This window comes from Gadus chalcogrammus, chromosome 3 (genome assembly GCF_026213295.1).
Source record: "Gadus chalcogrammus isolate NIFS_2021 chromosome 3, NIFS_Gcha_1.0, whole genome shotgun sequence".
NCBI lineage: Eukaryota > Metazoa > Chordata > Actinopteri > Gadiformes > Gadidae > Gadus > Gadus chalcogrammus.
In genome coordinates this window covers 25364910-25379224 of record NC_079414.1, presented here as the reverse complement: position 1 = coordinate 25379224, position 14315 = coordinate 25364910, and the positions used below count along the sequence as shown (strand labels likewise).

The 14315-nt window shown below is 49.8% G+C and overlaps 1 protein-coding gene across 1 annotated transcript; it reads right to left on the bottom strand.

Moving 5' to 3' along the window:
• Positions 1–5339: 5339 nt before the first annotated feature.
• LOC130380128 (mastermind-like protein 3) lies at positions 5340–13050 on the bottom strand. Its single transcript, XM_056587311.1, has 4 exons — positions 13027–13050; positions 11108–11362; positions 9440–9518; positions 5340–7173 (listed from the first exon to the last, which is right to left on the bottom strand). The coding sequence occupies exons 1-4, from the start codon at positions 13048–13050 to the stop codon at positions 5993–5995; spliced, it is 1539 nt and encodes a 512-aa protein (XP_056443286.1). The 3' UTR covers positions 5340–5992.
• Positions 13051–14315: the final 1265 nt, after the last annotated feature.

The following is a 14315-nucleotide window of genomic DNA, read 5'->3' as shown; positions in this document are numbered from 1 at the left end:
GTTGTATTCTTTCTTTATTATTCTCTACAAACTTTGGGCCCCTATCCTTCCACAATTGTTCACCTATTCCAATTTTAAAATGTTCAGATGAGCTTGTTGAGCTAGCTTCTCTTCTATTCAGATAAAACTAATTAAAACTTTTAAGGTATATATATATATATATTTTTTACAATAGAAGTCAATGCCATTCTTTGACACTTCAACCCTAGCCTACTTCAGACTTCGTAACTTGGTCAATTTAAACCGTTAACCTTCCTTCAAAAATGTAACTCTTCACTTTATTTGTTTCCAACCATATTAATAATTTTAAATGGTGTGCATTTGTACATAGTGTAGGTTGCAGTTAGACTCCGTTCAAATCCCTTCACTTGAAAGCCATTTAACATTTATTAACGTCTTAAACTGTGTAACTTTACAAAAACATATTTTCAACCACACTTTGCACTACAGCACTCACCGCATTTTCGGCAAGAAATGCATTTTCTACTTTTCTGATGTCACCCAAAAGAAGAAAAAGAAACAGGGCAGAGTAAAGAATGTGTTGAAATCTTTCCAATGCGGTTGCTGCCTTGTCAGAATTGTATTGATCGTCGACAATCGGCTTGAAAATAGTTTTATTAAATTGTCCTGGTCTCTGTTGTATATTTAAATATGGGATAACACAGTGAGAACGAATGTGGTTCCCCAAATATGCCACATATGGACAGTTCTGGTGAGGGCCCGATAGAGGGCGCCCTTACAGCGCAAAACATGGCCGTGTGCGCCCCGTGTTCAGGTTTGTTACCGGTTGGCGACAGTCTGTTAGATCACTTCATATTAAGATCGTTCAATGTCATGGATTATGCTTTATGCATAAACATGAAATACACCCAAAGCCAGAGAACTATCAGACGAATGAATGTTGCAACACGGTAGGTTAGACCTTATCTTGTGGCCATCTTACTTCCTCACTACACCAGCAGTTACCAAATTAATCAAACTGACAGCATAGGCCTACATATTTTTATTCTCGCTTATTTTCTCCGACTCTGCAGTCTTGCTTCTTTCTCATATGTATTTAGCTGCTTCTTAAGTATGCCTGTCTGTCAGTGGATTCTCAAAACATTTACCCAGCGTTTAGTTCACATTTCATGCGTTTGTTTCTTAGCATTGAGCCGAGCTCTGTGAATAAACATTCTGGTTTGCAGAACCAGACTTCTTGCTTGTCTTTAAACCTGCTGAATAATACCAAAAGCTTTAGTTAACATATTCTGTTTGCATGCAGTGTGTCACTCACACAAACAACCCGCTACAGTTCCCCTTGGATGCAGTTCTTTGTAGACACATACTTTTAGAAGACAATACCCTTGTCTAAAATAGCTGCTTGGTGCCTACACTGAGCACACAAATGACTGAGGATTTAGACTGGCAGAACATTCATCACTTTATTGACACAATAGCCGTAGGCCACTGCTAATTTCAATATCCTTGTGTTCTAGTTTGAGGCAATTTTCCCCAGGCAAACTAACCAAGAACAAACATCCACCATCCACATCGCAGACCTTTAAACTGCCAGTAGCTCCTCATTCCCACTTCCGAGCCGCGATCAACAGACCAGTCTCTAGGGAGTAGGGCGGCTACTGGCGTCAGCGTTGCCAGATTGGCCCTGATTGGGCGGCAAATCTGGCCCAATCTGGCAACACTGACTGGCGTTGGTCTCCGAGCTTGGGATGCGTTCAACCATGTGCGTCCAGCGCGAAACTGCCCGCGCAATGTCTCCCTACTGCGTCAGCGTCACCCTCCCTTACCTGCCTCCCACCCTTCCTCCCGCCCTCCTCCTCGTCCTTCACTCTCACTCTTTCTCCGCGTCCCTCTCTGTCCTCGGCGGTGTCGCGGCTCAACATGAGTAATGATGTTGTCATCTCTGCAAGACTCCATTCATCAATGTCAGATGGGTGAGCGAACAAATAAGTGCGCGCGTTTGTGTGTGTGTGTGTGTGTGTGTGTGGGTGTGGGTGTGTGCGTGGTGCGTGTCATGGGGGGGGGGTTTGCACAAAAGTAATGAAGAAACAGGGCTTAACAGAAATACAAACACAATGGATGTGATGAGAAAGTACGGAGGTAGGAAGGGTCTAAGTGGCGAAGACATGCTGGAAAGAGGAGGATGAGGGTAAGTGAAGATGAAACCAGTGAAGAAGTGAATAAAGAAATAAAGAAGGCTGAGCAGAAAGTGTGTTCGGGTTCTCTCCTCACAGGAAGAGATAGGCCTACCAGGACGGCTGAGTTTCATATTCCACGTGATTAAAGTCTCTGGGTTTAGGCACGTGCAAGTGTAAGTAGCCTAATTACCTCTTAATAGATAAAAACATTATGGCTGTAATTACTCAGTCTGATGGGTAATGTCTGAATGTTCATTTGCCATCTTTTGAAAACCGAAACCTTGAAGCAAACATGCCATTTTGGCATGCCGGTTTACTGGAAGACGGGAGCACTGGGTTGGCACACACTATTTCAGCATTATACCGTGTTTGCAAGCAAATACATTGGAGATAGACCAAAAGGTTCATTTAATATGATCAGCGAGAACAATCTCTCTTTATTGTATCTTTTTTGAAAAACCAAAACGTTTTTTGTAACTCTTTTTTGTTAACATTTCAGAACTCCTCCAGAACTGTACAGGATAAAAAGAAAAATAAGCACTGCTTTAAAACAGAGTCCAATCTGAAACTAGAAAAAAATGAGAAAATAAAAATAAGAGGGAGGATTACAATACAAATTAGTAGTAAGACATTGTCTGAAGTGCAATGGCATAGCTCAGATGGGTTAAAAGGTGAAAAACAAAAACAAAAAAACGTCTCAAAATAAAAATATTTTTCTATTTTTCCAACAAACATTAAATTCTTTACAGAGTAGAGACTGTATTATCTGCTGTATTTAAACCTGTAAAAACATATTTACAAATATCCATCATCTTTTATATACTTTTTCTGATAATCACATATATGTCAGCACCAGTAAAAAAAAAAAACGCAAGGACAAACAGAACAGATCCAAACGAGAACATCAACAACAGTTTCATTAAAAGGTCGTCTACATTTGACTTGGTCTTGGTCCCGGTTGATATTTGGAGAAAGCTTTTCTTTCTTTCCTTCTACTTTTTCAGTCCTCGAACCCTTGCTCTGAAGCAGCCAAGAACCAGTAGAAAGTATGACTTTTTGAGACCTCAACCCCTAACCGAGAAGCGTTTCTACCCCCCTGGCCTCCCTTGTTACAGCAGCTACGCTACGGTCTAACCCGTCCTACACGGTGTTCAGAGGTGCACCTCCCACATCGTCGGCAGACTCGGACTGGTATTGAAATGGCAGAAGATCAGATGGACATGGTTCCTTGTAGCAGAGTTCGCTCTTGTTCTTCTTGTGAAAGCGGGGACCATCACCACTGTAACTTATGTGCAGAAAAACAAAACATCACCATCCATTTGAGACTCACGACCACTCGAGGAACAGCCGGTTGGCCCACGACGTGACAAAATGACCCAGGAATCGGCCCAGGGCTTGGGCGCGGGGGACACACTACAGGACGAAGAGTTGTATTTAAAGGGCTGGACTACCCCACGACGACAACCACGAGAAAAAAAGTATTTTTGAGATGGTAGCAAAAAAGGTTTAGTTTACACAGAAAAAGGCTTTTTGGCTTGTTTACGGTATCCACCTTGCTTTCTGGTCTTACGATGCTGAGCACATTCAAATGCGTTACTCATGAATCACATGTCATGACATTGTGGAGGAGTGTTGTGTCCATTGTGTGTTTGTGATGGATTAGTGCACCATGAAGTCAAGCCAGAATGACAATGCCTGACTGACATCCAGGGGCCTTAAACAGGCTCGGAGTTTTAGTAACGTTTCTCGTTGGTAAACGATATGAAGAGCCACTCCTTCTGATAGAAGCACTGATTCACACGCGGCCGAGTATTACTTACACTCCCCACTCTGTGTTTTCCAGGTTGTCCTTATTTAATCTTTCGTTTGCAATCACAGCCCAAGTCCCTGTCCCCGTTTGGTCAAGCCTACGAAAATAAAAACCGCTTCCAGAGCTTGGAAGAGTTTTTATTTTCCCGGCGAGGCGCTGGGTTTAGGGCGGCTTGTCTCTCTTCACAGTTGTGTTACAATAAAAACAATGTTTGATTTTTTTGTTCGAGCTGAAAAGCAAAAGGGGGGGGGGGGTTCTGGCTACGGTATGAGGGAACCCAGGGCGGTGCCGGGGGGGGGGGGGGGGCGGAGCATAAGCTCTGGGTCCCGGTGGGATGGAAGGCTGCACTGGATTGCGAGGATGTTCTTGTCTTGGAAATGAAAACCGGACTACGACTCCCTTCTCTCCGTCAGCGGACAATGACATCAATAGCGTTGGCTAAATATTGTGTAAACTGAGCAAACATTTAAATAAAAAGAAAAAGTGCCAGGCCTATTTAAGGTCAATCTATTTTTTTCTCTCTCTCTCTCTCTCTCACTAAAATAAAGTCACTTGTGGTGTTTGAATACATTCAATTCAATCCAGCCATCCCGTTTTATGTTTCATTCTGATATATCTATATAGATAGATATAGAGATGTGTGTGTGTGTGTGTGTGTGTGTGTGTGTGTCTGCATCGACAAATGGTGAGAAGTAGAAGAGTCTGTTAGCTGAAGTATGTGTCTGTTAGCTGAAGTATGTGTCTGTTAGCTGCCTCACGGACCGGTACATATGCTCTTCCTCTCTGGCTGACGTCTGGTTGGTTTGGCGTCCAAGTACCTGCCATAGCTGCCGATTCTCTCCCTGTCTCCGTGTCTCTTCACAAGGGTCCACACAAACACACAAGGGGCGCCCACACATGTACTCCGCACGCACACACACAAACTCACATGCATTCAAACATTGTTCTTCACAAAAGTACGCGTGCACACACACATGCACACACACACACACACACACACACACACACACACATTTGTTTCTTCACATTGATACACACATACACACACACAATCACACACTCTTGTTTCTTCAAATTGACACAGACGCACACACACACACACACACACTTGTTTCTTCACATTGGTACACACACACACACACAAACACTTGCACACAATCGCACACACGAGTGCCTGGCTGGGTTATCCCGGTCGTTGGCACTAGAGGGCAGAGTGAGCCCATGTGGCTCCGTAGTCGGACATTACTTATCGTATTGGGGGCTATTTCACAGTTTAACTAGTGAGAGGAGTGTAGACAGCCAAGAGAGTGGCCCTCAAGATAGCAGTGGGTGGTGGTGGTGGGGGGGGGAGTGGGTGATGGTGGTGGTGGGGGGGGAGAAATCGGAGGAGCGATGGGAGGAGGATGAGGGGAGAGAAAGCGCCTCCACTTAGCTCCCTTTCCCTCCCTCTCTCTCTCTCTCTCTCTCTCTCTCTCATTGCTCCATTGTTCTCCTCTGGCGTTCACATGGTGGACTGAAACGTCTGAAGACTAGCACTGGGTGGGGCTGCAGAGAGGAGATGGAAACACACACACACACACACACACACACACACACACGGCGCATACACGCAGACACACACACACACACACACAAAGACACACGGAAACAGTCCGTCTTCCCCTTCATTATTCATGTCCTTTTAACCCTTGTTTGATCCAGAGGCCTTTGAGGGTGCGGGGGGGCTGTTGATGCTGCAAACTTTGTAACACATGAATGGCATCATTACACTCGACTGCAAGGAGGTTGGAGAGTTGGTGGATACATGAATCTGGATGGATGGATGGATGATGGATTTTCACTAATACTATTCTGTGTCTCTACAGCTTGGTCTCAAAACAAACACCCGTGTTGCTCACACACGCACGCACACACACATACACACACAGACACACACATAAACGCATTCACGCTACAACAAACCCAAAAATATACATGCCAGCCAAAAGTCTGTGTCGTGTTCTCAGTCCGTACTGTAGAAAATATGCAGCCCGTAGTCCGTTGGCTATTGGTTGGGGAAGAACTCCTCCATCCAACCGTCACTCGAGTCAAGCTCCGCCCCTGAGCCGTCCCCTAGTCCGAAGGCTCCTCCCCCTGGGGGCCCGCCCACGTATCCGTAGGGTGACATGTCTTGATTGGCTGTCCTCTGGTAGCCCTGAGGCGGACCCCCCACCCCCACGCCCCCTGGTCCGTAAGGCCCGCCTCCTCCGCCTCCGCCCACGATGCCCGGCCCCCCGGGGCCCGGCCCGAAGCCCCCCATCCCGGCCATGCCCTGCCCCATCACCCCCTGGTTCATGACCATGGGCCGGGTCTGGTTAGTCCTGGGCTGACCGCCCATGTGTGGGCCCATCATGGGGCCCCCCATACCCGCCGCGGGGTGGCCCACTCTGGGGTCCATACCCTGGGGCATCCCCTGGCCCGGGCCCTGGAAGTGTTGCTTCGGCATGCGCGGCGGGGGTTGACCCTGTTGCATCACATAGCCCTGGGGGGCTCCAAAGCCCACCATGTCCCCGCCACCCCCGCCTGTAGTCCTGCCCGACATGGCCTGGAGCCCCTGCCCCTGCTGCTGGGGCCAGCCTCCTGGCCCCATCCCAGCCCCGCCGCCCCCGCCGCCGACTCCCAGCATGCTTTGCAGTCTCTGCGCCTGGGCCTTTGCGTTGGGGGGCCCTTTGAGGGCCTGTTGGGACATGGAGTTCATCAACATCCCCTGGCCCCCGTACGCGCCGCCGCCGCCGCCTCCGGCTCCTCCGGGCATGCCCCCGACCCCGGGGCCGGCCCCAGCCTGCCTTGGCGGGCCTCCAGCTGGGTTGTGCTGGGGCGGGAGTCCCATCGGGGCCTGGACGCTTTGGCTCTGGTGCTGCTGCTGCTGCTGCTGCTGCTGCTGCTGCTGCTGCTGCTGCTGCTGGTGGACCATTTGGTTCATGGAAGGGTTCAGACCGTACAGGGAGGCCTGGTTGGAGCCCTGCCCGCTGTACGTGAGGCTCATGTCGGATTGGGGTCCCACCGAGCCCCCCTGGGTCTGAACAGAGCCCATTTGAACCATCTGCTGCTGATTCTGCTGCTGCTGCTGCTGTTGCTGCTGCTGCTGCTGCTGCTGCTGCTGCTGCTGCTGCTGCTGCTGGAGCAGGCGTGCAGCCCGGATGTTCTGAAGAGTCTGGTTCCTGGAGGCCATCTCCTGAGGAGTGCCTGTGTGGGAGGAGGGTGTGGAGAGAGACTTTAGAGAGACGACAAGGAACGTGAGAGTTACGTTCCAGGTAGATAGCTCGGGATTCTTAAGAGAGGGATCCTAAAGTGTGTTCAGAGTTATGGTAGAATATTGTGCAACAAAACATTTGATTCGATTGAAGGGGTTTAATTTTTAAATTGGTAATTAAAAAAAGGGCTATGATCTAAAATGAAGCAGTATAATTCAAGAGTACATTTAAAATTAAATTAAACTTGGCCCACAACACTTTTTTTGAATATAGAACCAAAATGGCAGCGAGCCCGAAGAGACGAGCTAGGGTGGAAATTAAAGTAAATCCCTGAATAAACCAAGTTCTGACACAGCTCCACTAATCCTCCAGCTTACAGCTAGTGCCGTTTCAACCGCTAACCGGTGCCATTAAGGACACAACCGCAACGGGGCCTTGAGACGGAGTTAACGTGATCTGAGGTATCTAGATAACCTGGCCGGTAAACAGCCCCATGGTGAGACGTTACGCTTCGCCATCCTAACACAGATTTGAGCGGCGTTAATGTTATTGTTGATGCTACATTTGAGGGCTGGCCTACTTGTTTGAGCAAGTACTGAAATATGCATTTTTAGATGCTAGGTTTTTAATTTATTCTCAAAAAATGTATAAATGAATCCATAAAAATGCTTAATTTTGAAATGTACGCAGAGACATCTTAAAAATGTGTGAATGTGTTTACCAGATTGACAGATGAGAGTGAGTTGTTTTGAGCTGCATCGATTTTTGTGTATGGAGGGTCTTGACATGGAGGAACGGGAAACAAGTTTTGAGGGAAAATCTTTTCAAACAATCAAATATGTTGGACTTTAGGCCAATCACGTTCCGGGTGCACACTGTTGTAATTGCAAACTGACTCTACCAGCGAGTAGTCGACGAGTTGGAAGTCCAGAAGCAATCAGAGCAATTACCCCCGTGGAAGTGCCCTGAAAGTATCTCCTATCTCTCGACATACATCCACACGCCCGGCTCTAAAGAGACATACTATTCTGGGTGACTCCTCTTGGTGTCCTGTCACTCCTCACTCCTCCTCATCACTCTTCATCTGTCCTCATCCTTGCGTCACCCACTCATTCTTCCCCGCATTCTGTATCCCCTGCCCAGCAGACCAAGTCCTGTCTGCTGCTCCACCACCAAACCCCTCTCCTTCGCCACCAGCGCAATGCCATCACCTCCCCTCCCTTCTCCCCCTCTCTCTCCCTCCCACTTCTTCTCCCCCTCTCTCTCCCTCCCTCTCTCCCTCCCACTCCTTCTCCCCCTCTCTCTTCCTCTCTCCCTCTTCCTCCCCCTTTCCATCCCTCCCTCCCACTCCTTCTGCCCCTCTCTCTCCCTCCCTCCCACTCCTTCTGCCCCTCTCTCTCCCTCCCACTCTCTCTCCCCGTCTCCATCCCTCCCACCCACTCATTCTCCCCCTCTCTCCCCCCCCTCCCTCCCACTCCTTCTCCCTCCCTCTCTCCCTCCAATGCTTTCCTCTCTCCATCCCTCCCTCCTTTATTGCTCTCAGCCGACTTCGCCGGAACTCTGGGGGATCCAGGACCGACAGGTTGCCGTGGTAACAGGCAGAAGTGGAATATGCCTTATCTATCAAAGGTGGGAGGGAGGGAGGGAACATTTGAGGAGGAAGGAGGGAAAGAGAGGCAGGGGAATGCTGAAGAGCATTAACAAACATCTTGTGGAAATGTGTCAGGGCCTCTCTGTGTTGGGTTTACACCGTTACGATAAGGCTTAGACGGTTCGCGCTAAACGGCCCCTCCAGGGTGGGTCTACATGGACGACTATATATATGTGGTCGTCGGGGGGAACCATTTATCCAATCAAATATTTTTCGATTGCAGTATTTTTTCTCTGTAAGTTTTGCATCAGATTGTGAAAAGACAGGACCCTGTGAAACCCTTATATGAGTTGGAGATGCTGATGTCTGTGTTATACATGTACAAAAACATGAGTCAACTCTGAGACCGCCATTATTTTTCCATTCTCTTGTCTATAAGCTGTAAAACAATCTTCAATGTGTGTGTGTGTGTGTGTGTGTGTGTGTGTGTGTGTGTGTGTGTGTGTACGTGTACTTGTGTGTGTGTGTGTAATCGTGTACGTGCATGTGCGTTTGGTTTCTAATGTGTGTGTGTGTGTGTGTGTGTGTGTGTGTGTGTGTGTGTGTGTGTGCGTGCGTGTGTGTGTGTGTGTGTGTGTGTGTGTGTGTGTGCGTGCGTGTGTGTTACCTTGGTACTGATTGACTTGGGGGTAAGGATTCCTCTGGCCTTGACCCATCTGCCGCGGAAGATGTTGCTGCTGTTGAAGCTGAAGCACACACACACACACACACACACACACACACACACACACACACACACACACAGACACACACATATTAGAAACCATACGACACAACAGTATAACAGACATGCTGTTATACCTTCTTGATACCTTCTTGTGTCGCTGCGGTCTTCCTACATTAGTGTACTTTATAACTGGAGGAGGGACTCCACTGTGTTCATATGCATGGCTGTGTGTCGGCAATATTGTGTGTCCGAACCTTGGGTTATTAGTTTGCCATTAGTTTGCCACACAAGTGTGGACATGTTATGTTCCCGTGTGCAATCAAACCAAACAAGATGTACGCACGGTTTCAATATAAAGATAACGATTATATATTCCTGCAGAGGTTTGTTTGTTTACAGCAGCTTCCAGTCAGTGGCATATTTCCTATCTGGGGGTCCTTGTTGAGATCAGCAGGTACCTAGCTAGTACATAGGGTATTCTACAGGTTTGATGGAGAGCTCCACTATTGAACCTTCCCTTTAGAAAGCGGCCCAGTGTGGAGGCCGAGTCAGAGCTGCCGAGTGGCTCACACACGTATCTATTACTGGTAGTTGCTTCAGACAGTGAGCATACCAGCTTCTCAGTCTGCTGAATGTTGAATCACTTACTTGGTAGCACAAGGCCTTGTTTATTTAAGTGCCCGTGTAATAGCCATTTAACGGCATTGAAAAAAAAACAACAGAAGGATTCGGGACCTCCTCGATGGATTTGCCTGTGTGCCTGTGTGTGTATGTGTTTCCGTGTGTGTGTGTGTGTGTGTGTGTGTGTGTGTGTGTGTGTGTGTGTGTGTGTGTGTGTGTGTGTGTGTGTGTGTGTGTGTGTGTGTGTGTGTGTGTGTGCGAGGGTGTGCCAATTAAAAAGCAGTGCATTAAGTGTTGACTTCAGAGTTCAGAACTGTTAAACACAGAATTTCCCACGTGGAGAGCGAATGAAAAGAAAATCAACCAATTCTGACAGCAGGTGGCGCACACACACATGAACACACACATAAACACACACACACACACACACACACACAGACACACACTCGAGATAAAAGGGGAAGCTGAATGCACGGGCGGGGTTTGTTGAGGATAATTTGCGAGCCGATAAAGGAGCTAAGGATTAGCCCCTCTCAATCTCCTGTGCCACTTATGTGCCAGAGTATTATATTATTATATATTCATATTATCACAGATTCACCCGCAAGTATATGCTCTACATATGGGCCTATAACTGTCGCACACACACACAGACAGACACACACTCACACACACAATCATGCACACACACACACGCAAACACACATGTACACAAATTTATACCCACACACAGACACACTCACACTAATTTACACACACACACACACACATATAACTGTCGCACACACACACAGACAGACACACGCTCACACACACAACCATGCACGTGCACACACACACACACGTACACAAATTTATACCCACACACAGACACCTTCACACTAATTTACACACACACACACACACACACATACACACACACACGCACATACCCACACCGCCCCCCCCCCCCCCCCCCCCCCCCCCCCCCTCCCCCTCTCTGCGTACCTGCTCAGCCAGGAGCTGCTGTCGCTGGTCCCGAAGCAGCTGCTGCTTCTGCTGCTCCATCATGTGTAGCTGCAGCCTCTTATCCTGCTCCATGGCCATCATCTGCTTCATCATGGCCGCCTGCTGCGGGTTGCCCAGGTAACCCGGCGGCGGCCCCGCCCCCTGGTTGGGTCCGATCCCCGAAGCCACGCCCCCGGCGGCGTGAGGGGGCGGGACTGCGCCGGGCGGCCGCGACATCCCGACCACGCCTTGTTCCTGGGGAGGGGCACAGAGGAGAGGACATGGGGGTTAGGGTTGTCTGTCCGTCTGTCGAGCGGACCCACGGACCAATGGCAACAAAAGGCTAGGGCGGGCCGACCCGGCCAATCCACAGACACAGGGGGAGGGGCTTGTAAACTTGTTGACCTTTTATGGACACAAAACACGTTCTTGCCTAAAGAAGTTGATGGACGAGTTGTGAACGAGGGGACGAGAGAGAGAGAGAGAGAGAGAGAGAGAGAGAGAGAGAGAGAGAGAGAGAGAGAGAGAGAGCGCGAAAACGACAGAGAGAGAGAGAGAGAGAGAGAGAGAAAGAGCGACAGATAGAGAGAGAGAGAGAGAGAGAGACAGAGACAGAGACTGAGAGAGAGAGAGAGAGAGAGAGAGAGAGAGAGAGAGAGAGAGAGAGAGAGAGAGAGAGAGACAGATCCCCTTTTGGTCGCTAATGCTGAGGTTAGAAAGGATAACACAGGGAAATAACGTTGACACAACACAGGGAGGAGAGAGAGACCCCCCCTTAGACAACACTGGTGGTCCCGTTAGGGCCGAGCAGCCACTGAGTCAAGAGCAGAGACGATAACAGCCGTGATTTGGCTAATGTGCTAACAACACACGCCTCACACTCGGCCTCGCTACAACCACACATGTGCACCTCCCCCCCCCCCCCCCCCCGCTGCATTGTGCTCATCCTTTGAGCCATGCTGGGCACACTCATGGTATCAGTGAGACGGGGCGGGCGAGAGAGCATCAGATGGCCCGCCCTTTTTATTCTCTCTCTCTCGCCCATGTTCTCTCTCTCATCCATATTCTCTCTCTCTCTCTCTCTCTCTCTCTCTCTCTCTCTCTCTCTCTCTCTCTCTCTCTCTCTCTCTCTCTCTCTCTCTCTCTCTCTCTCTCTCTCTTCCCCCCATCTATCTCTCTCTCCTCTTCCATCTCTCTCTCCCTCTCTCTCTCGCTCTCCCCCTCTCTCCCCTCTCTCTCTATCTCTCCCCTCTCCTTCTCTCTCTCTCTCTCTCCCTCATTCTCTCGCTCTCCCCCTCTCTACCCTCTCTCTCCCCCTTTCTCTGTGATGCTTTTGGCCAGCCCAGCCCGGGTCTTCCCGCTGGGGCACCGGTGGGTCCTCGGCGCATACATTATCCCCTCATTAGCATATAAAGAGCACTTCCTCCTCCACTCATCCGTATGCTAATCTCTAATAGGATGAAGGACGGCGTACCGGCCAATGGGAGCGCGGCGTTGGCGAAATCTATTAAAGGTTAGACGGCTGTGAGAGAGCTGACGTCGTTTAGGACAGTCGGTCGGGAGAAAGAGAGGCTTAGGTGAAGGGAGAAAGAGTCCCACATTAACGAGGGTATGGCTGGAAAGCGGCGCCCGATTCCAAAGCCACACACAAACCTACCGAGTGAGCATGTGTACACTGACCTGCCAAGCACACACACACACGCACACACCTAGCGCAAACAAACCTACACACACAAACATACAGCGCACACAAACAGACCGGTACTTGCGCTATACGTTCACAAATGCGCACATTTACGGCGCCGGCCGCACACACAAACGCACACGCAGTCTCTCAAGGGCTTCACTGGCCCACATTCAGAGGCTACTTTGAGACACACACACACACACACACACACACACACACAAACACTCCAAACCCTGAGAGACGAGTAGACGTACATCGTAGATTGGAATGCGTAAAACGTCGCGTGCGAGGACATAAGTAAGTCCGCGATCACACACCGCGCGAGTGAATTGGCTCGAAAGCCTTAAATGCGTGAAGAACGTTTTTTGGAGAACGTTTGTGTGTTCGTTACACCAGACACAGCTCTGCGGTGGAGAGTGCCACTCGCTGAACACATTAACCCACTGACGGCTCCGAGCACACACAGACACCCCCCTATCCGCCCCCCCGGGCGCACCGCGCACAGTTTCAGCCACTGACCAGCGGGGGGCAGTGGTGATCTTCAAGGCTATGTGTGTGTGTGTGTGTGTGTGTGTGTGTGTGTGTGTGTGTGTGTGTGTGTGTGTGTGTGTGTGTGTGTGTGTGTGTGTGTGTGTGTGTGTGTGTGTGTGTGTGTGTGTGTGTGTGTGTGTGTGTGTGTGTGTGTGTGTGTGTGTGTGTGTTACTGGCCTCTCTCTCAGCAGATGGCTCAATCACGACGGCTCTGATCTACGACCCCCCCCCCCCCCCCATCTCCCTCCACCCGCACCACCTCCTGCACTCTCCACTTCTTTTCTACAACACCCAACCGCTCTCTCTCTCTCTCTCTCTCTCTCTCTCTCTCTCTCTCTCTCTCTCTCTCTCTCTCTTGCTCTCTCTCTCTTTTTCTCCCTCTCCCCCTTCCCCACCCCCTCTCTCTCCCATGCTCTCCCCCCCCCCCCCCCCTCTGTGCTCACTGTTAGTGTGGACCGCGGTCTGGAGCCACCAACACCAACACCAAGAAGAAGAAGAAGAAGAAGAAGGGACACACAGGGGATGAAAAGAGATGGGCGAGGAGGGAGAGGGAGAGAGAGACAGAGAGAGATCGAGAGAGAGAGAGAGAGAGAGAGAGAGAGAGAGAGAGAGGGAGAGAGAGAGAGAGTTGGTGTGGATGCCAGCCGCCCACTGGCTACGGCGTGTGAGCGGTGACACAGAGTTGACGCTCGCATGGGAGGAGACAAAAGAACGCACGGAAACACAAGCGACCGGTCTGGGAGGGAGGGAGAGGGAGGGAGGGAGGGAGGGAGAGGGAGGGAGGGAGGGAGGGAGGGAGGGAGGGAGGGAGAGGGAGGGAGGGAGGGAGGGAGGGAAGCAGGGAGAGGGAGGGAGGGAGGGAGGGAGGGAGGGAGGGAGGAATCTCAGTGACAGATGAAAGAAAGAAGGGAAGAAAAGAGGGGAAGGGGGGAACAGTGAGTGAATGAGAGAGAGCAAAAGGGCAGCGGAGCAGGTATGTTCTCGTTGGAG